This window comes from Mastomys coucha, unplaced genomic scaffold (assembly GCF_008632895.1).
Source record: "Mastomys coucha isolate ucsf_1 unplaced genomic scaffold, UCSF_Mcou_1 pScaffold14, whole genome shotgun sequence".
Classification (NCBI taxonomy): domain Eukaryota; kingdom Metazoa; phylum Chordata; class Mammalia; order Rodentia; family Muridae; genus Mastomys; species Mastomys coucha.
In genome coordinates this window covers 84,992,844-85,018,301 of record NW_022196896.1, presented here as the reverse complement: position 1 = coordinate 85,018,301, position 25,458 = coordinate 84,992,844, and the positions used below count along the sequence as shown (strand labels likewise).

The 25,458-nt window shown below is 43.8% G+C and overlaps 1 protein-coding gene across 3 annotated transcripts in view; it reads right to left on the bottom strand.

Moving 5' to 3' along the window:
* Cflar (CASP8 and FADD like apoptosis regulator) overlaps positions 1-25,458 on the bottom strand; it is a 47,772-nt gene that overhangs the window by 20,649 nt on the left and 1,665 nt on the right. The window contains exons 2-8 of one of the 3 annotated variants that reach the window (XM_031367586.1): positions 24,656-24,770; positions 24,401-24,489; positions 9,985-10,411; positions 7,546-7,651; positions 5,779-5,914; positions 4,403-4,485; positions 103-157 (exon numbers count right to left, since the gene is read on the bottom strand). In XM_031367586.1, coding sequence (XP_031223446.1) covers positions 103-157; positions 4,403-4,485; positions 5,779-5,914; positions 7,546-7,651; positions 9,985-10,280 — 676 coding nt within the window. In that variant the 5' untranslated portion in view covers positions 10,281-10,411; positions 24,401-24,489; positions 24,656-24,770. The remainder of the gene's footprint in view (positions 1-102; positions 158-4,402; positions 4,486-5,778; positions 5,915-7,545; positions 7,652-9,984; positions 10,412-24,400; positions 24,490-24,655; positions 24,771-25,458) is intronic. The other 2 variants (XM_031367588.1, XM_031367587.1) reach the window with 2 other exon arrangements.

Here is a 25,458-nt window from a genome sequence, read left to right as displayed (position 1 = left end):
CATGCTTGGCAAGTGCTCTACCACTGAACTATATACCTGAGCTCCTTGTACTTAAAGTAGCAAGCATTTATAAAGAGGAGATAAAAGAAATTGATGGCTTACTTTGAATGCCATGGTGTTCCACAAATCTTGGCTCTTTACTTCGCCCATTCTGGAGCTTCAAATATAAAAAAGAAGGTCACACTGTGTTAGTTTCTTCAGAGGCTCGCTATGTTACACCTCTTTAAATAGCTTGATATTTTTACACAGGGGGGAAAAAATAAAAATATCACCTTCACAGTTACCTAAAAATGAACTGCAGGGACTGTTAACTCCATAAATTCTACACTATATTGTCAAAGATCAAGTCAGTCTCCCAATAAGAAATGAAAACATTAGGAAGGTGGAATGCATAGAATACTGCTTCGAAACAGCTCTAAGCCAGCTCTTACAGTGCAGCATGGGTGTTATAAGGTCCCAACTTAGAATATACTGGGACCCAAGACTGTCCTGTGCTACCACACTCAGCTTTGAACCAATCTCTCCCTGTCCCTGCCCATCTCCCTCTCTCTGTCCTGTGCCTGCCCACTCCCTCCCCCATCTCCCTTTCCCTCTCCCTCCCCATCTCCTTCTCTGTGCATATGTGCACTTGTGCATACACATGCTTGCAAGGAACCCATGAAGGCCAGAGGTTGATGGTAATTGTCTTTCTTAATTACTTTTATTTTAAGTAAGTAAATTAATATTTATTTTTCTAAATAATAATCACTTAATATTTTACTTTAAGTAGGTAAAAAATTTTCTAAATCTTCTTTTTAAAAGCAAATGCACAAAGAGATAAGAATCAGGAAGTTTATTTTGCACCATTGTTTCTAGTAACAAAGGAATGGAAGCAATCTATACATCAGCAAAAAAGAACTAAATACATTTTAGTACATGCAGAAAATGGAAACCATGATTCTTCTAATCTATTCCTTTAACACGGGGCAAAGCAAAGCTTGACTGCAGGTGTGAGTTTTAGGCCATAAACCTCTGTCTGTGAATCCCACCTCTGCCAGTTCAACCTTTGTAGTCCTCTACCTCTGTATCTTCTCCTTCAGCTGCAAAAATGAGGATAAGAACAGAATGGTACCTAGCATATATATGGTAGCTTTGTTTTTTAATGTAGATGAGTGTTTTGCATGTATGTATGTGCTTCTGTATGTGCTGGGGTCCATGGAGATCAGAAGAGGCATTAGATTCTTTAGAAGTAGAGTCATGGACAGCTGTGAGCTGAGAATCAAGCCTGTAATCTTAAGTGCTAAGCCATCTCACCAGCTTCTGCTAAAAAGGGTATTTATGGTGTTTAAATATTCACAGACACTCAGCACAGTATAGCATGTATAAAAACACTTAATAAATGTGTGTACCCAAAGCCCTGGGTCCAGCTGGCACCACAAACTAAACAAATAATATCCAACAATGGCTTTTGAAAAAAATGACTTCCAAGCTACAAAAATAGTGATATATATGTCATGACAATCAAGAACTGAAACCACTCCTGAAAGACTGAACTGACCCTTCTCTCTTCTCAGAAGGTGGAACTTCTGTAAGATGACATCACTTTCGGCCACCATCTGATCAACAGCGGCTTACCTAGCCAAAGAAGTATATTCTCCATTAAGCTGTGTCTGAGAGTACGACTGTATGTAAACTGAAGAAAGACATTCAAGCTATGGTTCCCCCATCCTGGAACGATCCATGACTTAATCAGAACCTGGTCATTGGCAACCCACCACAAATAGATACACATTGACTTTTAGGTGCTTTTGAAAAGAGATCAAATCAGGCCAGGCGGTGGTGGCACACACCTTTAATTTCAGCACTTGGGAGGCAGAGGCAGGCAGATTTCTGAGTTCAAGGCCAGCCTGGTCTACAGAGTGAGTTCCAGGACAGCCAGGGCCACACAGAGAAACCCTGTCTTGAAAAACCAAAAAAAAAAAAAAAAAAAAAAAAAAAAAAAAAAGAGAGAGAGAGAGAGCGCGAGAGAGATCAAATCAAAGCTAGACTTTAAAGGCATTATAGTGCAGTCATATAACTTCTTTTGATTTTGCAGTCTTGTGTCAGGTAATGCCACAGTAATTTATGAAGCATTTACTTAGCCTTAGATGAGCTGAAACATAACCTAGTTGTATCTGCAGTTCCTAAATCTTGTAAGAACGTTACCAGATTCCTCTGTCCTAGAGCCTGCTTGCTAACTGAGAGATCAGGTCACATGTCAGATTCAGCAAGGGTAAAGAGAAAGGAAGCACAAAGCATGCTGGACTCTGAACAGGTGACACAGTGAAGATGCTGCACTTGCAGAACAGAAACACTGTAGTGAAGATATGAAGGGTTTTCACTAAGAATGACAGCTTATGTTATAACAATCTCCCAGGTGGTGGAAGAAAGAGCTCAGAATATCCTAAAGGACCGTGCCTAAAGGTATCGGAGACTAGAAGGACAAATTAAAAGCTGTCCCTAAGCAATGGGGTGACTGTAGTTTATAGATCTAGTGGGAAAGAGTAGAATAAGTATAGGGCTGGCCTGGCCTGCAAGAGGTCGTCATGGATTGACTGCTTTAGACAGACATGTCCTTATGTCGGTGAGTAAGTGGGTGGGCAGTACACACATTCCTTAACAGCCATTTAGCTTTGCAAGTCTTGCTCGGTGCTCCCTATCACTAGTACTCTCTGAGAAACTGCTCATCAGTCAGGAGAATGCTGTTCATGGAGTCTCACTGGATTGACTGGCTTCCCTTTCAGGGCTCCCTCCCTGGGAAATGTGCCCTCCCAGGCCCTAGACTCATCTTGGTCCTCTTCAGCTCCTTGCCTGTTTCCCAAAAGGCTGTACATTGTCCTTTTTTTCTGTGGCCTATCAAGCTGGTTTATAATAAACTAAGAGACTATTATGTAAAAAAATATATATATCAGGAGAATGTTTTCATGATACACACTTCTAGAAGTGTTTACAATTCAACCAGTCCAGTGTAAGTCCACCTCAAAGTCCACATAACTTTCAAGGGGTTAGGTTAATATTATACCACTGTTCTTCTCACAAGCAGGCACAAGAGGATTTGTCCTCCTCAGAACATAACTATATAAACAACCATGTGACATTTGTGATCATTAACTAGAGAAAGAAATCTTTTATGTCACTCAGTTAAAAAAAAAGAAGTTTCCCAAATTAAAATGACACTCAGGAAAAAGGCAGATGGAGACTGGAGAGATGGCTCAGCGGTTAAGAGTGCTGCCTGTTCTCTCAGATGACCTAGGTTCAATTTCCAGCACCCACATTGTGAATCACAACTGCCTATAATTCCAATCCTAAAAGACCTGATATCTACTTTTGACCTCATTGGGCTCCTGAACACATAAATTCATGCAGGTACACATGCATACACATATGGTCCACATAAGTTCATGCAGGCACACATGCATACATGCAAATTAAGTAAGTAAAAGATTTTCTAAATCTTCTTTTTAAAAGCAAATGCACAAAGAGATAAGAATCAGGAAGTTTATTTTGCACCATTGTTTCTAGTAACAAAGGAATGGAGGCAATCTATATAGCAGCAAAAACGAACTAAATACATTTTGTACATGTAGAAAATGGAAACCCTGAGTCCTCTGGCAAGACATGCCTATAATGTCAGCACTTAGGAAGTGGAAGCTAGAGGAAGCTCATTGCAAGTTCAAGACCAGCCTAGGTTACATAATGGATTCCAGGCCAGGCTGGGTTACAGGTAAGTTCTTGTCTCAAAAGAAAATAAAGGTGTAGGGGTGTCATTCAAAATAATACAAACAATAATTAACTAGAAACAATCTTATATTAACCATATGGAACTATCCTCTGTTCAGAAGAGCAGACATAATATGCTACCGCTTGTACAAAAGCAGACACTCTGTGGGAAGATTCTCTGTGCATGGTTATAGAAGAAACTGGTCAAGAATAGTCTCCTTAACAGAAAGGAAGTGGGGCATGAGTTCTGCGAGGTGGACGGAAGCAACCTTAAAATCTCTTTGGGGACGTTTAACTTTTTCTTTACCTGCTTTCATTTTAAAACTTGACTCCTCAAAGAAACAAAGAATGAAAAAGATATTCAATTTTATAAATAGACATTTACTAATGCACCCAGGACAGAGACTAAAAGGAAGCTTTCCACAGTAGTTATGCCCAGGTAATGGGTATATACATTATTTTCTCGTTATATATTTCATAAAATTCTCCAAATATATTTTTGAACACTACTAAGGTTTATAATCATAAGAAATTATATACATTCTTAAACACATCTATCAGACAGAATGTTTAGCTATTACAACATATGAAATGAAATGTTTATTTTTATTACATCTCTGAAACTGGTTCATGCTGGTATTCCGTACACTGGCTCCAGACTCACCCTTGAGTTATATAAATGTTCCTTGATACTCAATTTTGGGAGAGAAGTCTGGAGGGTATTCATATTTGATCTTGCTTCTTGGCCTACAAAGACAGAAAGGAGCTAAGGTTCATACATTATCACGTGAGTCTTCGACAATGCTTCAGTCCCAGTCAACCGTCATCTTTCAAAATACCTTAAACCTGCACCTGCCTGAATTCAAAACATCAATTAGATGACTCTTCTGCAATCAGTAAGGATGACTAAAAGAGCTGGTGGGCTGACTCCAGAGGTAAAAGCACTTGCCACCAAGTCTGACAATTTAAGTTCAATCCCCAGGACCCACATGGTGAAAGGAAAGAAACAACTCACTCATAAGCAAGTGAGTGCACACACACATGCATGTGCACATGTGTGTGGGTCAAACACACATTATATATATATATAAAATATTTAATCAGAGAGAAAACTAAGAATCATTCCTATTTCAGATTCTTCATTAGTCATTCAGACAGGTTGCCATGTAGGTAAGCAGGTCTTAGCCATGACTTTTATTAACCTCATGACCCTGTAGAGTCAGTGACCTGCTAAGAAAAGCCAAGCTAAGGCTGAGGCTACAAGGTAAGGTAGGGTAAAGGAGAAGGCTGACCCCCTTTAGTAAAGAAAGAAACCAAAAGTGACCTTTTCCATGCAGTTTAATGAAACACAGCACACACATAGGACAGCAATCAGATGCAGTGACACCACCCAGAGGTAGACGGTGATCATCAGGTCTAACATGGAACTGGGCAACAGGGTTCAACCTACAAAGTCCGGAATGTCCACAGCCTCTCTGCCTTTTAAAAACAGAGCTACAGGGGCTGGCGAGATGGCTCAGCGGATAAGAGCACTGACTGCTCTTCCAAAGGTCCTGAGTTCAAATCCCAGCAACCACATGGTGGCTCACGACCATCCATAATGTGAGCTGATGCCCTCTTCTGGTGCATCTGAAGACAGCTACAGTGTATTACACTGGAGCAAGTGGGGCCGGAGCAAGGAGAGGTCCTGAGTTCAATTCCCAGCAGCCACATGATGGCTCACAGCCATTTGTACAGCTACAGTGTACTCATACACATAAAATAAATTAAAAAAAAAAAAAAAAAAACAGAGCTGCAGACATCTTTAAAGACCAGAATGTTAAGAACTGCTTGGTGGCAATTTTCAAGAGATTTGCCAGTGGAGTGGGGATACTGGGACCTGAAAGCTATAAAGGAATATGATCTCCTGACATAGACCAGAGGGGGCTGGGACTCTCAGGTTCTGTTTCAATCCTGATCCAACAAATGAATCTTCACAGACCATTGCTACCATGCACAGAGTAAAGTACAAAAGGCCACTGAGAAGCCAAAATTACTTACTGGAGTGTGTATACTTCTGGATCTTTGTCTTCAAGTCTATTCTGTGGATGTTCTTCAGGCACTTTTCTAATAAATTCAATTGATCTGAAGCAATCAGATTCAGTTTCTCCAGTTCAATCACCAGATCCAAGAAACTCTAAGAAAGCCATGAACAAGAAACACATGTGAGTGGAGCTGACAAGTCCCCAGTGCAAGTCTATAGGGTCATAACAGTAAAAGGTGACAAGATGAGACCTTGTGGTAACTCGTTTATCCCAATCCAGACAGCTCTACCCAGAACAAAGAACCCTTCTGAATTTGACTTAAAGAGATGAGGGCTGGAGCTCTAGCTTGGATGTAGAGTGCTTGCCTAGCATGCATGATGCCTTGGGACTGATCCCCAGCACCACATAAACCAGATGTGGTGGTGAACGTCTGTAATCCCAGCACTCAGGAGATAGAGGCAGGAAGACCAGAAGTTTCAAGGCCATCCTCTGCTACACAGTGAGGCCAGCCTGGACTACATGAGAATCTATCTGTTTGTTATGCTAACTCCTTTGGTCAGAAACATGTTCTCATGTTTGGGACAGATAGATAAAAGGGCTGTTTCACATCAACATGGAGTCAGGAATGATCAGGCCAAAGAATGAACTCTTCCTGAGATAATGGTCTTACAAAACTCCAGACTGGCATTATAGTAAATGCTACAAGGGATTCCCAGAGTGGGGGTTGGTTGGGGGGTACTGAAAAGAAAATGTAGCTAGGGAAAAGATTGATAAAAGAAATCCTCATAATGTTATTTGAAAGTTCTAAAACTGTTTTCATTAATGTTCAACATTTCAGGTCATCCTGACCCAGAGGGAGGCTATGTGAAGAAATGGGGCTCTCTTACTCATTCAACTTCAACCACCAGGATGGTTAAAGAACCATATTTCAAAAGCATGGATTTTATTCTGCTCACATGATTAACATTTGGTTACTTAACTGTTATCATTATTTTACAAAGACAATAAGCAGAATTAATCCTTTATAAGTGGTAGGAGTTGGCTAAAGAAAACCCCCCATACACACTCACACACACACACACACACACACACACAAAATTCCTGTTTCATTTTCATTCTACATTTGATGTGGAAACACGTTGTTCTCCCATATTTCTATAACCATGAAGAAGCCTGAGGAAATTCTTAGAGGAAGGGTAGCTACCAGGAAGACCTGTTGTCACCACCAGGGATGTAGATTTTTCTTGGCTTTCCCAAAGCTTAGGCAAACCAGGTGAGGTCAGCAGGTCACTCTTCGAACAATCCCAACAGTTCTAATCCTACACTGAGCCACTTCCCAGACAGGTGACTCAGAAGGACCTACATCCCAGCTCCCTCACACCAAACCACCTCCACAGGCCATCCAGGGAAATAAACAGCGGTGGGCAAGCATGAAGAGAGCGGACCAGCAAGTGCTCCGGGTCTCTACTCCACACAAGCAGCTAGGATGCCCAACCCAGAAGAGAACTATCAAACCAGAAAAAAATTGATATAAGCTAGGCCTGTCAATTTTACAGAAATCAGGACTGAATCTAAAAACACCCAAGACACATGAGGAGTTAGTACTAACCTATTCTCAATTAAAAACCAACTCTCTTGCTACCAGTACTATAAGAGAGTGCCTCAGATGTCTCAATCCTGGAAACATGGCAGCAGGCAACCCACTCCCCTGTCTTCATACCACAAGGAGCATGCTCTACTTCTGGTGGCATTCTGGAACAGGCACCAAAAAAAGACAACTCACCTTGTCCTTGGCTACCTTGCCTCTGCCTGTGTAATCCTTTGTAAGGAAAACTAAGGAGGACACATCATTCTGATCCAAATTCTCACCAATCTCCATCAGCAGCACCCTGTAAACCACACACAAAAAAATGTCTTTAGTAAACCTGGGCAAGAGTCCAAGAGCTCGTACCTCATGAGGCAACAACCAGACTAATTCTTGCCCCATGGACTATGCTCCAAATCTAGAAAAACAGGAAGCCTTGATATTCCCCACTAAGAGACTATAAGAAAACTTAAATAGAAAGTTCATCTTCCTCCATCTGTTTGGTTGGTTGGTTTGTTGGTTGGTTTGGTTTTTAGAAACAGGCTCTTGCTATGTAGCTCTGGCTAGCTTAACATTCACTGTATAGATAGATGAGCCTTGAACCTGCCCGGATTCAACTGCCTCTGCCTTCTAGGTGTTGGGAATACATCTGTGCACCACCACACCTGGCCTTGCCTTTGCTTGCACAGGGTCACAGCACTTCCCTTTCTAACAGCTCTGAAAACTACTAGGGAAAGCAGAGACTTCCCTGAAAAAAAACCCCCTAGGTCCCCAGAAGTAATAGTGAAATGAAACGCATGAGTAACAACAACAAAAAAGAGATTCAGAGTAGTTCTGTACTCTCTGTTTGATAAGCTCTGGCGGACACTGGTCTATGAACCGTACCTGAAGTCTCGGGATCCTAAAGCAAAGAAACTTCTCCAACATCTTGGCCCACATCGAATTTAAAGAGTAAAAGACACCCTCCATGGGGCTCATGACCACAAGTGTTTAGTCTGAAAAGCCCCTCTTGATGCAATCACTTCTGTTCTGGCTGGAGGAGCCATCGCTTTATCAGAAAGCCTGGGAGACCTCATGGAAGGCTGTTTGTCCAGGTGGACTCTAACATTCTTAGGGAAGTGAGAGTCTTCAATTCTTTTTTGCCCTTAGCCAGCTACCTGGCCTGTGCTGATGGGAAGCCAGCTGAACAGACGGATGAATAGGTCAATTGCTTCATCCCAATTGCCAGAACCTTCCAGAGGGCCTGACACCCCATTCTCACTCATTGCCTCTGAACCTAGTCTCTGAGACCCAGCTAGTATCCCTTAGCTATGTGAGGTCACATGGCTGGACATGTGAAAATTTATGAAGAGTAACAATAATCCCAAGCATCTTGCATAGATAGCCACTTGCTTAGTACACCATCCAAAAAGACTCATCAGCTTATGAAGTTCATCACCATCTGTTCATGGTGCTGAGACTCAACCTAGAATCTTACATAACCTAAGCCAGTGCCAACCACTGAGCTCCAGCCCCAAACATCCTCCCACCCTGCTCTGCCTTTTCAGAGTTTTATTATGTTACTAGGGTTGGCCTTGAACTCACAATCCTCTGTCTCCAGAGAAGCTGGGATGACCCATCTTTGTCACCCAGTGTAGCTAGTTGAGCTGTATCTCCTTTCTTTTGTGAGGCTAGTGACTGGCTCAGCCTGTGTGGGCTGTAACTGGTACAAGACCTTCCAGCAATAACTCTTGACACACACACTCCAGAGCCCATGCTGCTTTCCCCTCTTTTCAGTGGTTTTGATGACAGACACCATCTCTAAATACATATTACACAACCCATTGAACTAACAGCCTGGAAGAAGAGGGAGCAATTCAGAGAAACAAGGGAAACAAGGTCTCTTTGTTGCTCAGAAAACTCGGTCCTTCCATGGACTCCTGCTCCAGGAGAAAGGAACAGTTAGGAGGCTCGGGTACTTAAAGGATCTCAATAGTTGGTCCAGCTTTAACCAGAAGGGGGTTGAAAGGTAGTTCCTTGAAGAAATGTCCAACTTGGGCTCCTCAGAGCCAGGAAGGAACCGTGCAAGACCCACCCTGCTGCACTTCCTTGGCTGGCCAGGGCAAGGACAGAGGAAGGTTTAGAAAGAGCCACAGTTCTATGACGACAGGAAGATTACACAGACTTGGTATTTCCTTTCTCAGTACCAGAAATTTCCAAAGCATCGAAGCTCCCCCTCCATCAGGGGCTGGCAATAGAGAGTGACTCTATGCTGTTTCTTCTTTCTTCCCTTCTTGTCAATCTGTCCTTTTGGCAAGTGTACACTTCCATTATGATCTTTCACTCAGCCGCTTGCCCATTAAGCAACTATTTTCATTTTAATTCAAACAAGCTATGATCCCACCTGAGGCAAGAGGATCGCTATGAGTTGGAGGCCCAGCCTGGGCTACATACACAGTAAGTTCCAAGCTATAGCCTGGGCTATAATAGGGCTACCAAAAAAAAGTAAAACAAACCAACCAACAGAATCCAGGTTCCACACTATAAAGCGGAATCCCAGGTAGCTTGATCAGAGAGAAGATGTCTTCTCACTGCCCTCCGGTCTATACTACCTCTCCCCTCCCCCCAGGGCAGCTCCGGTCAAAGCTGATGAGTTACCTATAATCTGAAACCAGGTGAGGGTTTCTGCGCAGGTAGTCCTCCACAGCTGCTTTGTCTGTCTTCAGAATCCTCTTGAGCAAGTCAAACCGTCTCACTCTGTAGAGCAGCTCAGCCAAGGCGTCGAAAGAGAGCTGGCCTCTCTCGCTTAAGCTATCCAGGAGGTCCCTGACGTTCGGTGGAGTCAGGTTCTCGGTCACATCTCTACACAAGAACAGCATCATCTCCTTCTCATCCTCATCAAGACACTCTTCCACCTGGTGAATGAGCTCAGCAGACACGGGGCCCTGGGCCATGTTCAGAACCACAACAGCCAAGTTCTCGTCCAGCCTCCATCCATTAAGCAGGGCTCCGGGAACCACGAAAAGCCAACATCATGTCTAAGGGCTCTCATCATTTCTTTCAGAGTTCTTGCAAGGGAGACACTCTGCGGTGAGAGATAATCCTCTTATCAAAACACTTAGGCTTGACAGTCAAAGCACAGGTCCTCCCCTTCTCACTGGTCTCCCTAAGCGAGTAGATTCAACAGACAGAGATCCTCAGTAGACAAAGACTGATCCAAAAGCCAAAAGACACAGAGGAAAACCCTGACACTTAAGGAAATGAAATTAAAGATGAAATTGCGTCTTTAAAAAACCCCACACGGTTTAGTCAGAATGTAGAGTAGAGCAAGGGGAAATCACTGCTGGAAGCTAATATGACTAAGTTACCAAGGGAGAACTAAAGGATGGAGGTGTGGGGGAGGTGCGGGGGCGGGAGCGGGAGGTGGGGAGAAAAGTCCGGTGACTGAGCAGCTGAGTTGAGAGAGGTCACTGCCAACTCTCCTTAGGCCTACGCAGGTGTCCTGGACAAATGCAGGTTTTGGCAAAGGGGACCCTCTTTGAAGGGGCCTCGGGAACAAGAAGAGGTTTCTGCCCTCCCCTGTCTGCCCTCCCACTTTACGCCCTCACATCTGTAAACTCTGCTGCAGCCTCCCACCTTTGCTCACAATTCCATCCCGAATGCCCACAGGACCTTCCAGCAGGGCTTTCTAGGTTCTGATTAGGTCCTAGGAACACTCAAGAAACGCCTCAATATACCACTCCATGGCAGCAATGGCCATCAAAACTCTCATTGACATCAGTAGAAGTGGTCAGAAGATTTGGGAGGACCACACTTCTACAAAATGCCTGGCTCAAGGCATGACTGTGTACTGCCCATTTCTTCTATCAGAACTAAATTTTAAAATTTAGGCTACAAATGATTATCACTTTCTACTCTTTTGGTTTTAACTTTAAAATACATTTGCTCATTTACTTATTTTATTTGTTATATTTGTAGGGAGGGTATTTGTGGAGGACAACTTTCAGGAGTCAGCTCTCTTCTTTTACGGGAACTCCAGGTCATCTGATTTGGCAGCAATCACCTTTGCCTACTGAGCCATCTTGTCAACCCTTCTACATGAGACCTTGTCTTTGAGAAAATGTACAAACAAGCAAACCACTCTGATCTCAAAGGGAAAAAATAAAAACATAACCCAAATGTTAGTTATAATGGTTTCATGTATTTTGTATAACAATTAAGTATTTATATTTATCTAAGATTGGTGTGTCTTTGCTAATCTGAATACCCATTAGCACAAATTTAAATAGAACTACTTACAACTAAAGGAATGAAATTTAATAGAAGTATCTCTAAAATAGCAAAAGTGGTACTCAGAATACTTTTCTTAAAAAAAAAGTCTCAATACTAATTTATGAGCCTCAGATGTCAAAATCCTGCATAGCAGTCACAGGACAGCACTTCAGCCTAACTGCTAATATCTGCCACAAAGGGGCCATATTCTTTTCTTATTGTATTTCTTTGAAGCTGTGACCTTCTTAGTAGATGCTATTATGCACTAATCTCTAAAATATTTACTCATACAATGAGAAATAAATAAGGGAAAAATAAAATGAGGTCATTAATCGTAAGAACAAAAAAAAAATAGTATCGGAACTCTCTAGTGATACTTGAAAAAGAACTTAACAAAACTAGTAAAAACAGATGGTTTAGGTCTGCTTGCAAAGGCAGGCCTCTGACTATGGTTCATCGCAATGGACCAATGGCCTTGGAGAGTTAACATGGTGCAGTTTCGGCTCAGGTCCTCTCCCCTTGTCAGACCTATGTTATGGTGCCTTCTGGCGGTCAGGAACACTCACGCAAAAGCACTGCTGTGCTGTGTCGTAGGACGGGCATTTTTGCAGCCAAATCCCAATTACTCAGGAGGAGCATCTGGTAGGGTGAGAAAATATCGGAAGGAAAACACAGATTCCCCAGGCAGAGCCAGGCAGAGTCAGGCAGAGCCAGGCCACCGCAACGCAGCAAGCCTCCCTGCCTGAGCGCTGGGGTGCAGCGTGGCCAGTTCTCTGTGGCTCAGTACTGGGCACTTGACTGAGAAAGGCATGGAAATAAAATGCTTAGCTGGGATCAAAACAGTCAGTTTTGTTGGTTTTTTTCTGTTATCACCAGGCCAAGAAATTGTCATAAAAACTTTCCGGAGACTAGTAGAGAAGTCAGTAAGGCCTTCAGAAGTAAATGCAAAATTCCCCCCAGAAGATCCCCTTCCTGAAAGCCATTATAAAAGCTCAGGCTAGCCTCAAACTCATAGCCATCCTCTTGTCCCTGGAGTGCTGCATTTATAGATCTGTACCATCATATCCAACTAGAGAACTGATCTTCAGCTGGAGGGGAACTCACGCATCAGTTACCCTCAGCAGAATTAAAGTCATGGGGTTGCAAAGATGGCTCCCTAGTAAAGAGCACTTGCTGCTCTAGCAGGAGCCTGGGGGTTGGCTCCCAACACTCAGCAAGGCAACTAACAGTCTTCCAGAACTCCAGTTCCCAAGGAATCTGGTGCCCTCTTCTGACTTCTTTGGGCAACCCATGCAATGTGGTGCACATATAGAATATGCAACAGGGCAAAACACTCCTTCACATAAATAAAAATAAATAAACCTTTTAAAAACTAATATCACCACCACAACAGACAAAACAGACAGAATTTACACTCTCACAGCCTGCATCTGAAGTGTGCTTAAAAACGTAAGGGGCCTTTCTGCAGTCTGTAGGCCAGATTAGGCACGGCGAGTTTGCTCCCCAAGGGTCATTTGACACCTTTGGCCATCATTCCCTAGTGGTAGCTCTGGGATCCTGTCAAGAGACTGTAATGTGAAGTATGCTGACCCCGCCTTTGCCTTCTGTGGGGCTGCACCCTTGGAATTCCAGTGCTGATAGACAGAGACAGGGGCATGCCTGGTCCCACTGGCCAGCCAGCCTAGCCAGTTTGGAGAGTTCCAAGCCAGTGAGAAACCATCCAAGTCTCAAAAAAACCAAGACTGCTGATGCTTGAGGGATGGCACCTGAGATTGTCCTCTGGTCTCCACACATATGTGCACACACACATGTATGTGCACCTGTGTATACACACACACACACACACACACACACACACACTCACACGCATGGCTATGTCATGCTATATATATCTAACTATCTGCTCTTTAATGAAGTTTCATGATTTCTCCTTTAAATGTCTTATTACTAAAAATGAGGTGTTATAGCTATTTTAAATGGTATCTTTTTGAAATTTACATTTTTCCTGATTGTTGCTAGTTTATAGACTTAGAGTTGACTTGCTTTTCTTTATCACAGATTTCAAAACTTTGCCTTCTCATTAATCTAACAGTTGGCTTGTTGGTATACTTGGCTTTCCTTCCATGGGAAATCTTATTGTCCATGAATAATCACAGTTATTTGTTTGATGATGTTCTATGTTTTTATTGTTTTACTGCCCTGGCTTTACCCTTCAGTAAACTGTTTAATATGTCTGTATTTTGGCTAGAGCCTGAATTTTAAGGGGCTGCTTCTGACACCTCACCATAAAGCACGGTGTTGGGTGTGCTCCTTCGGAATCTGATTCTAAATTGCTTCCTGGAAAGATGAGTCTGTTCCTTCTGATCTACTCAGCAACGTTTTGGAGGGAGTTGTTTCTTTTCATGCATATGGGTGTTCTGTGTGCATCCTAGTGCCTGTGGGGGCTGAGCTGTGGGTCAGATCCTTAGATCCCCTGTCCTTGGAATTACCTGGGATTGTGAGCCACCACATGGGTGCCAGGAATCCAACTCAGGCCCCATGGCAGTGCAGACAGTGCTCTTAATCTCCAAGCCTTCTCTCCAGCCCCAGCAACTAATATTTTTATTATACTGGATCTTCCAACTTATGAATAAAGTATGGCTCTCCATTTATCTGGGTCTTTAGTAATGTCTTTTTAATAATTCATGGGTTTTTTTTTTCCAATAAGGTCTTGCATTGCTTTTGTTTGGATCATTCTAAATGTTATCTGTGATAATATATGGTAAGCTTTAAATGATTATTAGCACTGTAGGTTTTAAACTGCTTTCTTTTTGGCTCATTACATATCTATATCTATATCTATCTATCTATATTTTAAATTTCTTGTAACAGCTGTGTGTTTGAGCAGGTGCTTCTGTGTTTCATGCTACGTCTCAGTACACTGCAGCTAGATGTTTGTTTGTTTTCAGATTAATCAGAGAAACAGATGGTTTCTCACTGGCCAGGAACTCTCCAAATAGACTAGGCTGGTCGGCCAGTGAGCCCAGGCATGCCCCTGTCTCTGTCTCCTCGGCATTGGGATTACAAGTGGAATTGGGATTACAGCCCCACAGGAACTTGCAGACAGGGTCAGCAGACTTCACACCACAGTCTCTGGCCATGGAACAATTAAGTTGGAAAACACTTAATAAGTCACAAAAACTCTTAGTAAGTTTTGGAACTAGAATTTTAGTTTCCGCATCTTCTGAACAGAACTCTGCCAGGTACAAGTGCTAAAGAAAAGAAAAACAGAGGAGAAAAGAAAAGAAAAGAAAAACATGTATAAAAATGGCACACCGTGGAGAAGCTTTCAGAAGTCCCTTTCTATGTATGTAGATGGATGGACCTTAGAAGAATAGCTAGACTTCCCAAAGTTATCCACAAGGACAGGTCAGAATTTACTGGCTCAAATGATAGAGTGGGTTTTGGGAGTTTTTGTTTTATTTCTTTTTAAACAAGAGCCTTATGTAGCCCAGGCTGGCCTTAACATTGTATTTTTCAAATGATGTTCGTGATCCTCCTTGAGTGGTATTTTTGGTATTTGGGTGTTTTTCTGAGACAAGGACTCACTATGCGGCTCTGTTCTGGATCTCACCATGAACTGAGAACCATAGGCTGACACTGAACTCAGAGATTTGCCTGCCTGAGCTTCACAAGTGCTGGGCGCAGCACCAAACCTGGTTTTGCAGTGCCAGTGGACTGAACCCGGGCTTTGTGCTTGCCAGGCTAGCCCTCTCCCAAAGGATCCATGTATAATCTCTTGAGCATTGAGTGGAAGCATCAGCTGTCAATAAGAAGCTGACCGGCCAATGAGCTGAGGCAGGATTAGGAGGTGGGACATCCGCTAGAGAGATTGGGATTCTGGGGTAAAGTCAGGGGCACAGAGATTCACCCCTAAACAATGAGGAAGACGGTCACTGCCATGTGTCTATTTAGAATAGAATAAATGGGTTATTAAGTTCCGAGCTAGTCAGGAGACGAGCCAAAGCTATCAGTCTAAGCTTCTTATATGCTATATAAGAAGTCTCAGAGTCAGTCGGGTGGACAATCACGAGCTTACAAATGGCACCATCAACAGAACCACATTCCAGACCAGAGGCTTTTAGGCTCAACGGAAGAACTCGGTCACAGCTGTCAGCTGCCAAGTCATCTTTGTGGACTCCTTCCAGCAGGACACTAATGTCTTCTGCGGTCACGTGCTCTCACTCCCAAGGGCGACACAAGGCTCCATGCTCAGACTCCTCCCTGCTTTTCAAACACCCAATCTTGATTGATGATGAAGTTCCCATCACTTGACTATGTTAACCCCCCACCACTGCTTCTATAGCCAGACAGGACTGGCATCTGGCCTTTTCTAGATTCTAAAGGAATTCCCCTTTCTTCTGGTGAAATTGTCACTCACCGTCTCCCCTTCTTTTCCACACCTACATAGTTCCCCACTTGGTACACATTGTCTTTAACCTTGACAACCAAAGTACTGAAAACCTAAAACCAGTCTCAGTTTCATTTCTGGAGCAAGTCATGAGAACACTGAGTAACTGCTTAAAATAGCAACCCAGTCTCATGAAAGGAGATGGGTCTGGAGACAGAACCACTCCAGGCCTTTCAGTGGTAGCACACTTGATATCTGTATTCCCAAGATGGCTGGAAGTGCTGGAGAGGCTCTGAGGTGGGCTTCTGGCAACAGGTCCTGGGGCTCCATGGCCCTCCCCGCCTACACTGCAGCAGAGGCAACCTCGTGGTCAAACACTGTTCAGACATGAGTGTGTGACTCAGAGCTGGCACTCAGAACGTAAAAGGATGAATGAGTTACATATGACAGTGTTGGGAAATGATCTCACCACCCCTCCTGGAAGACTGGGTTTCCCTTCCTGGCTGTCCGGAACTCACTCTGTAGACCACGTTGGCCGAAAACTCAGAGATCCACCTGCCCCCGCCTCTGAGTTCTGGGACTAAAGGTGTGTGCTGCCACCACCCGGCTTCACTTTATTTTCTCTATACTGGATCTGAAACCAAATTCTCTGGCCAGAATCTTAAATCCCTTCACCTTTTGCTTCCTAACATCCACCCTTATAACACCTCAGGTAGGTAGACAAGCTGGACACACCTAGAACTTTTCAGCTGTAGCACCAAAATTCCTGTATCACAGGAAATATTCTGTCCTGGGCTAACTGGAATGGCTAGTCAGCCCGTACCCCCATTTTCAGATCCTGAGTCTCTTCCATTCACTAGAGTAGCAAAACATCAGGGGGTGGAGGTACTCAATAACAAGAACCTACTATTTTGTAAGCTTATTAAGATACACAATTTTTAAAGAGTTTGAACAGATACTCAGAAGAATAATTCTTCTCTTAGATGCCAGAGGTTAATGTATATATATGCTATAAAATATATAAGTAACACATGGGAGGTAGGGGAGGGTAGAGAGGTTCAGTGGATAACGACGGTGCCTGCTGCCAAGCCTGAGAACCTGAGTCCCATCCCCAAGACCCATACTCCTCTAGGGACGGAGGGCTGACTCCCTCCAGGTTTTCCTGACCTCCATAAATGTACCTTAACATATGTATGTACACATACACACACACACACACACACACACACACACACACACACACACACCACTAATTAAAAACAACAGCTGGAAGCTGTGGAAGGAAGACACACAGCACAGACCGGAGCACCCTTGCTGTGTCCTCAGCATCTGCTGAGCAGTCTGTTTACAGGATGCTGGTCACCCTCTTTCTGCTTCCCCAGGAGAAGGCTCCAGCCTTCACAGTTCTCCCCAGTCCCACCTGCAGTTACCTGGCCTCACCTCAGACGCATGGCCAAGGCTGTTCCATCTTAAACAAAACTGTCACAAAACCCCTGAGCCTAAGTCACGCTTCACTTTATCTCCATCCACAGAGCTAGAACCCCATGAGAAACGACCTGCATTCAGTATTCAGCTCCCTCTACTTGGACCCACTTCTTGGCATGATTCCTAATGGACCCCCATCCCCACAATGCCACTTAGCACGGACACACACTGGCATCTAGAGCAGAAGGGAAAGCCAATGATGCTGAAGCTGTTTGTATTATGCAAAATTCTAACAATTTGTTTATCATAGTCTTGGGGGGGGTTGTGTTGTTGTGTTTTTTAATGTTGCACTAAATATTCTTTATCTTGATTACTGGATTTTTGAACACTCTTAAACATGGTGTTGGAGAGTGGATAGCTATGCTTGCTTCCCCCTGCCCAGTCTTGATGACACCGCTCTTGTTCAGACCTCTGTGAACTCCTAACTGTCCCACCCAAGGGCTCAGGTTCAGTTCCCAGCACCTACAAGACTCACAACCATCTGTAACTCCAGTTCCTGGGGATCCAACACCCTTTTCTGGCCTCCTGGGGCACAAGGCATGCATGTGGTATACAGAGACACATGCAGACAAAACACTAATTACACATAAAACAAGTTTTTAAAGATTTCCACAAGAGTTGAGCACCTCCATTGCACTATAGCCATATTTTAAAAACCATGATACAGAAACCACTTAGGTGTCAAAGGTTGAGATAAACCACTATAATAACTTATAACACACACACACACACACACACACACACACACACACATACACACACAGCCTCAAAAAAGAGAAGACTCTGCTGCTTGCCATATGGATAAAATGAGAGGAAACTATGTGAAATGAAATATGAAAAACATAGGAAAAAATTTGCATGATCTCATTTATATGTAGACTCTTTTAAAAAAAAAAAAAAAAAAGTCCTATATAGAGGCGGGAAATCAACTGTGGTTTCCCGGGCCCTGAGTGAGACAGGAAATGGGGGTGGGGGGGATGTCAAAGCATAGAAAGCAACAGATAGGCTGAGAGAGCGAAAGACTGAACCACATTTGAGAACTATAGTTAGCAATTGTTCTTGGGATTTTTTTTGCTCTACATGTTTTGTGCTGGAAATTTTTGCTGAAAGTGTTGTATTTAGGATTTCTGCTAATGAGTAGATTTAAAACTTCTCTGGCCACAGAGGAGGAATGTGTAGCTAAGTGAGACAATGTACCCCCCATCTGTCCCACCGGAAAAGCAACTAGCTTAACAGATTCTGTACTTTCAATATACACCAGAACATTTAAATAAAAGAGGTGTTCGTAAGCCTGCTCTGTTCTGCTCCACGGGATACTTGTTAACTTCCTTAGCACTTTTCCCAGGCTGACCTCTCTCCGCTATTTCTACCCAGACCTTCTCAATCATCCAACCCATCCTGGAACCCTCTCTGCACCTGCTCCCTACATGGCTCATCAACCAAAGCCAAGTCTATATTCAATCAAAGTTCAGGTTCATGCTTGAAATCCTCTTAATTCGAACCCTTCGGTGACAGTTCTTCTCCCACTACAGATCCCAAGAATGTTTGCACAAGGCCAATCATGATCTGGTGCCTGGTCGCATCTCATCGATAGACACACTGTACATTTGGCCTTAATTAAATCTCAACAAGTTGTCTTCCATGAGACTCTACCTGGATTATACTTTTCCCACCCATCTGTACAGCAAAACCCTTAACTTACAGACCCACCTACTTTGTAAGGCTTTCCTGGAAGCATCCACACAGGTGTGTCAGTAACTCCTTTGGATCATCCCAGATGAGCTTCCAGTCAATCAATTAACACCACCCTCTGGCATCTAGCATTAGCTAGAATAGGTAACAGTGCAATGTGGTGAAACTTCTCAAACTGTTTCACTGAACATCAAGTGCCTCCCAATCATCTCGTGTTCAGATTGCAAAATAATCCAGTCAGCCACACAGCAGCCAGTACCATGACTGGTTAGGTTCCCTAAGATACATTTAATCTGTTATTTGCCTTGTCTTCCATCTGAAGCAAGGAGAGGGCATAGCCAGAGGCAGAAAGCTGCACGCCAATTTGGAATTTCCCGGTATCCAGGAAGCCGTAGTGAGATGAGAACATGAAGTTCTTGAAAGACTCATCCGGCCGGCAGTTTCCAAAAGCATAATGATTCTGAAGAGTACAAGGTGAGCGTCTCACAGAGCTCTGTGCACCTACCTGGGAAGCCAGAGCTCCTCTTTCCTTTTGTACACAGGACCCACAGACAAGCAGAATGGCTAATACAATACACTTACCATTTCTCCCCAAGCCGTGGGCATTTTAAATGAAAGATATACACCTCAAATGCCAATCCCCACACCTTCTCAAGTTAGTCAAAGGAGGACTAATCATCTCGTGGCTCCTGGCTCGCAGTGCTGCGGACATGCACTAAATCATAGCCTAGGAGATCATTAGCTGGGGCAAAATAATAATTTGGCATGTAGCCTCGGCTATTGTCAATGACAAAGCATGCACTACACAAGCAACACATTTCATTCACACAAATAATACTGCCCACAGATAACAAATGGCTCCAACTATATAAACTGGCGCAAAAGTAGGTGCGTTTTATACAGCCCTTTGACAGAACTCCTCTTCGCCCGTGTCCCTTCCAAACTTTCCAGGTTCCCAAAGTAAGAGAACTGGTATGTGGGGGCTTTCAAGTCAGGCCTGGCAACACAGACCTGTAATCCCAGCAACTCAGGAAGTTGAGGCAGAAGAATTGAAGGCTCCAGACCAGCCTCCACTCAGTGAGTTCAAGGCTAGACTGGGCAACTTAGTGAAACCATCTCATAGGGTAGTGAAAGAGAGCGAGGGATGCCCTCAATGAGAGAGTACTCGCTCAGCATGTGCACGGCCCCAAGTTAGTGCTTAGTACTGTAAACAAAAAGCAAAGTGGGGACCTTACAAAGGGACTGCTACACGAACAGTCACCAGGAGCAATGAAACTGAATCCAATTGAGAGCGTGGCCTGCTCCATCTTAGAGTTAAACTTCTACTGGGACAAACATTTCATACACAGCCCAAGCATTAAGAATATTCTTCCATTTCTGTACATTATTCATAACCCAATTCCAAATACCTCCCTGTTCCCCAACATGGTTTTATTTTAATCTCTTCATAGTTGCCTCCACTGAGAAAGCTCCCCAACCCCTCTCAACATCATGTTGAAATTCTATATCTTTCAAGCTCTCTTTCATAGCTTACCCCTGGTCCCCAAACTGGCTCATCTGACCCTGCCTCACAGCTGTCTTCAGGTATTTCTTTTGTGCTGTGCCTGAGCTAGGCTATGATGAGAGATAGACTCTCACTTTCAGTCAGCTGTGTGTGGTAGGCCCTAGGTAGCCTGCCAGGCACGGGCCTCAGAGCTCTTGAGCAGATGACACATGACTACCCAGATGCAGCAGAAAGGCACACCATCGCATATAAGATTGTAGTTCTGAGGATGTTAGACTGTTGTCTTATTTGGGGGAAATTACTTTAAGGCACGTTTTGCTGGGTATGTTGGCTTATGCCTTTAATTCCAGCACTTGGGAGGCAGAAGACGGCAGATCTGTGAGTCTGAGACCACCTTGGCCTACATAATGAGTTCCAGGACAGTCAGGGCTATGTAGAGAGACTATCTCCAAACAACAACAACAAATTTAGGCACCTTTGAATCTATCCTGGAACAATCACACATGTAGAAGATTGGGTTTGAGGTTAGGGTGAATGAACATGCTGGCACATACAGTTTAAGAGTTTAAGAAATGACAGCTTGGGGCTGGAGAGATGGCTCAGCGGTTAAGAGCACTGACTGCTCTTCCAAAGGTCCTGAGTTCAAATCCCAGCAACCACATGGTGGCTCACAACCATCTGTAACAAGATGACGCCCTCTTCTGGAGTGTCTGAGGACAGCTATAGTAAGATAGCTTAATAAAGAAATGACAGCTTACAGAGAGTAAGTGCAGAGGATCCTTTTTTTTTTATTTTTAATCAAAATGTATTGAGAATTAGTTGGTCCTTTTCCTGAAAGGCTAGAGTTTACTGGAGACACCGTCTTCCCATTTAAGATGAGGTCCTCCCAGCTCACAGCAGGTTCTTCCTGGGATCATCATACCCAACCTCTTAGATCCATAATCCCCTCAATCAGCCCTATCATCATTACTTCATTCAGTGTAGCTCTGTCTATGTCCAGGTTCCAAGTGTGATACCCTCTCATGCCGCCAGTTCCATCTTGCTTCAGTGTAGGTTGCAAAGGGACAAAGGGACATGCTGTGTGTGCCTATCTGCTGCAACTGGATAGTCACGTGTCATTTGCTCAAGAGCTCTGAGGCCCGAGCCTGGCAGGCTACCTAGGGCCTACCACACACTGAAACTGACTGAAGGTTAGAGTCTGTCTGTCTCTCATCATAGTCTAGCTCAGGCATAGCACTTGCAAGGCTGAGGCAGAAGAGCAAATTCAAGGCCAGCTTGGGCTGGGCGATATACTGATCCTGTCTTTGAAAAAGAAAATAAAGGCGGAGGGCTGGTGGTGCACCTTTGATTCCAGCACTCAGGAGGCAGAGGCAGATGGATCTCTGAGTTCAAGGCCAACCTGATCTAAAGAGTGAGTTCTAGGATAGCCAGGGCTATACAGAGAAACACTGTCTGGAAAAGAAAACAAACAAATAAAATAAAACAGAAGTGATCCAAGAAACAACCCTAAATGCTTAAGAGAGCGCAGCTCAGCACTTACTGCACTTGGAGCTTGGCTTGGCTTGAGTTAAAATTTCAAGCAGGCAAATACATTTATAAAACGTTATCTTTGTTGTAAGAAACTCTGGAGCAAGCCAGGAAGCAGCGCTTATCTGTGGTCCCTCAAGCTTCCTGCCCTTACTGCTTTTTTTTTGATGATGAACAGTTAACGTGCAACTGTGAGGGGTGGGGGAGGAGAGACTCTGCAATGGACAGATAGAGAAAATAAAGTAAAAAAGTGTCCCTCTGCTTCATCTGATCACCCTTGGTAGTCCTAACTTCTCACCTACCTGGTTCTTTTAAGATTCTTTGACATTCCTGAAGACAACCATGGTTAAAGACACTTATTCCACATTTAGGCTGAATGATGGCCAGCTTGTTTATGGAGAGCCTAGGCAGAGAGTAATGGCATCACTTCTCCAGGGTATAGCCTTGTGCTATATATATAACCCCCAGTTCCCACCACAACATTTTAATAGGTTCCCTAGGCCTTTAAGCACACCCTTAACTATCTGTCAGATTGAAATAGCACTGCCTTGGGGTTTAAGCAGGGCTTAAGTCAGACATAAAACTTTTGTTCAGGTTTCAGGAGTCACCCAGCCATGGTTCTGTATGTAACTTGTTACTATTTTTGTGTTTCCTAATTAAAAAGGGGGTGGGGGTGTCAGTCAGCAGAGAAAGATTTATTCACACACTTTCATTTCCATTGGGGACTCTGATGGACCCCTTCCATAACACCTAGAGGTGTTTGAGCAAGAGATCTGTAAAGTGCCTACCTTTTAAAACAAAGATCTAACTTAAAAAAAAAAATGTGTTTCAGTCAAGTATGGCAGTACACACTTGTAACTATGGTAACAGAGAGGACCAGGAGTTCAAGGTTGGCCCAGGTTCCAGGAGACTCAATCTCAAACAAAACCAAAAACTAAAGCTACAAGAGAAAAAAGTACACAGACACACACACACACAGACACACAAACACACACACAGACACACACACACACTGACACACACACACATAAATACACACACACAGACACACACACACTGACACACACACATACACACACACATATACATACACACACAGACACACACACACATACACACACACACATACACAGACACACACACACACATACACACACGCTCTTTTTCTTTCAAATGTGGCAGAAAGGAAGAAATTATTCCCCAAAGCTAAGAATTGGAGAGGGAGGAGAAAAAAAAAATCTAAGCAAGCCAATGAAATCGAGCCAAGTGGTCATTGCACAAGATGGGAAAGGAGGGGAAACTAGGGTGTGGGAAACAACGTAAGAAAATCAATACCATAAACATCTGTTCTGAAAGACTGGAGAAAGACTAGGAAAATGAGTGGGATGGCTGGGGACAGGGGAAATCCCCGATCTTTTCATTTTAATCACAATCTTTGAAAGGCAATCAAAAGACACGTATTTGAGTGCACCAATGTATGAGACTAGAACCAGCAACCTTTGGCTACCTGTAGGGAATGGACTTGTGGGAGGTGGGGGCAGTGTCTGTATTTACTTTGCAGGTTCTAAGCCCAGGTATATTTTACTTATATTATAACTTGCCTGAAAGGTTTTAGATATTAAAATCCAATGCAGAATAAGAAGTAAAATCCTTGGTAAAGAGCAAGACAGCTGCCCCAGGTGGGGTGTTAAGTCTTCCAGAAGTGACGGTCACTAGGGCTTCATAACACAGGGAGAGGTTCTTGTTTCAGAGATTTAAGAAAAATAACGCTTTGAGTATAGGAAGACCCTGAGCCAAACCTTTACTGACTCACACTTGGCCAGCAGGCTTCTTCCCAGGGCAAGCTGTCCTTGAGCTTTGTCCAGGCAGTCTCTACTCTGAGATTACAGAAACAAACAAAAACCACCCAAGTACCTTGTCCAGAACTTTACTCCATCTAGAGCCACTCACTAAATTAACAAAGAGGCATTTGAGTCCAGTAACGAGTTTAATTTAATAAGTCTTTGGCTCTCTTCAAGAAAGACTTCGATTTAAATGTGCCACAAGTCTGGAAGTGCTGTGAGTGGATCCCCAAAAGGCACAGAAGGAACCAAGAGTGGAAGATAGGAAATGAACACTTTCCTACATTAATCAGGAGTCAGCTCTCCAATGTCCCAAATCCCTTTGGGAGCAGCGAGAATAGGAGAGGTTCTCATCTTACTCACACCGGGAGGTCGCCGGCCCATCCCACTCAACAGCGGTTTTGTCGCCAGTCTTCGAAGGAGACCTCCTCAAAACTGGATCGAAGGAGACACTGGAAAGAACAAACAGGAGTGGCCTCTTCAGTAGACGCCCTGGAAAGTCAGCCTTGGAGCTGGCCCAAGCTGCCAGCCAAGTGACGCGCCCAGCCAGCCCAACAAGTTCTGGAATGAGTTACGATGGTACTCTCCCAGTGCTAAGGGCATCGCCCGAGTACTCACTCGTGCAGGGGCAGAATCCCCCCGAGTGTGACCAAAGAGAAGGGTTCCGAGAAGATGCGAATGGTCGCCATTCCACCAAGACTGAATAGAAGCCATTGCTGGATTTTCCAAAACCCTAACGAGGGCGGAGGAAAGTTACGGAAAGCCAGAGAGGAAACCAACTTCCGCCTCTACCAGCGGAAGAGACCAGTCAAGACTCAAAAATAAAAAAGACCGCACTCCCCAGCCCCTCCCCCACGCCCCCACTCCCGGTTTCCCACAGCTTGGGAAACTAGTTTAGGTTAGCAAGTGGTGGCTTGCTAAAGAAACAAATGTCACCAAAACAATGTACAACATAAAACTTCTAGAAAAAGCCATTTAGGCTGAGTGTGGTGGTGCTCGCCCAGCCTTGGGGGCAGGCAGGGGTGGGGGTGGCTGCTGGGGAGGGAAGATCAGGAATGCAGGCCATCTGAGCAACATAGTAAGACCAAGGCAAAAAAGAAAAGTCCATTTTTTTTTTAACCAGGTCATTCAACCGAAAAGCTACAAACAAAAAAACTGTTGACCAAACTGATAGTTTCTGTAAATAAAGCTTTGAAAATTCGTTTACAGCTAGGTGCTGGTGGTATGACAGGGCAAGACAGTACAGAAGTTACTCCATCTCGAATTCTTGCTGAGGCTACTTCAGGTTGAACTAGAATTTGAATTTGATGGAGAATCCCATGGAAATTTGCCCAACTCTATTCTAGGAACCCAAGTTCAAGGCGCCCCAGCTAGCTTAGCTTCTGTTATAGTGCCTTCTTGTGCAAACTCCCCCTCCAGCA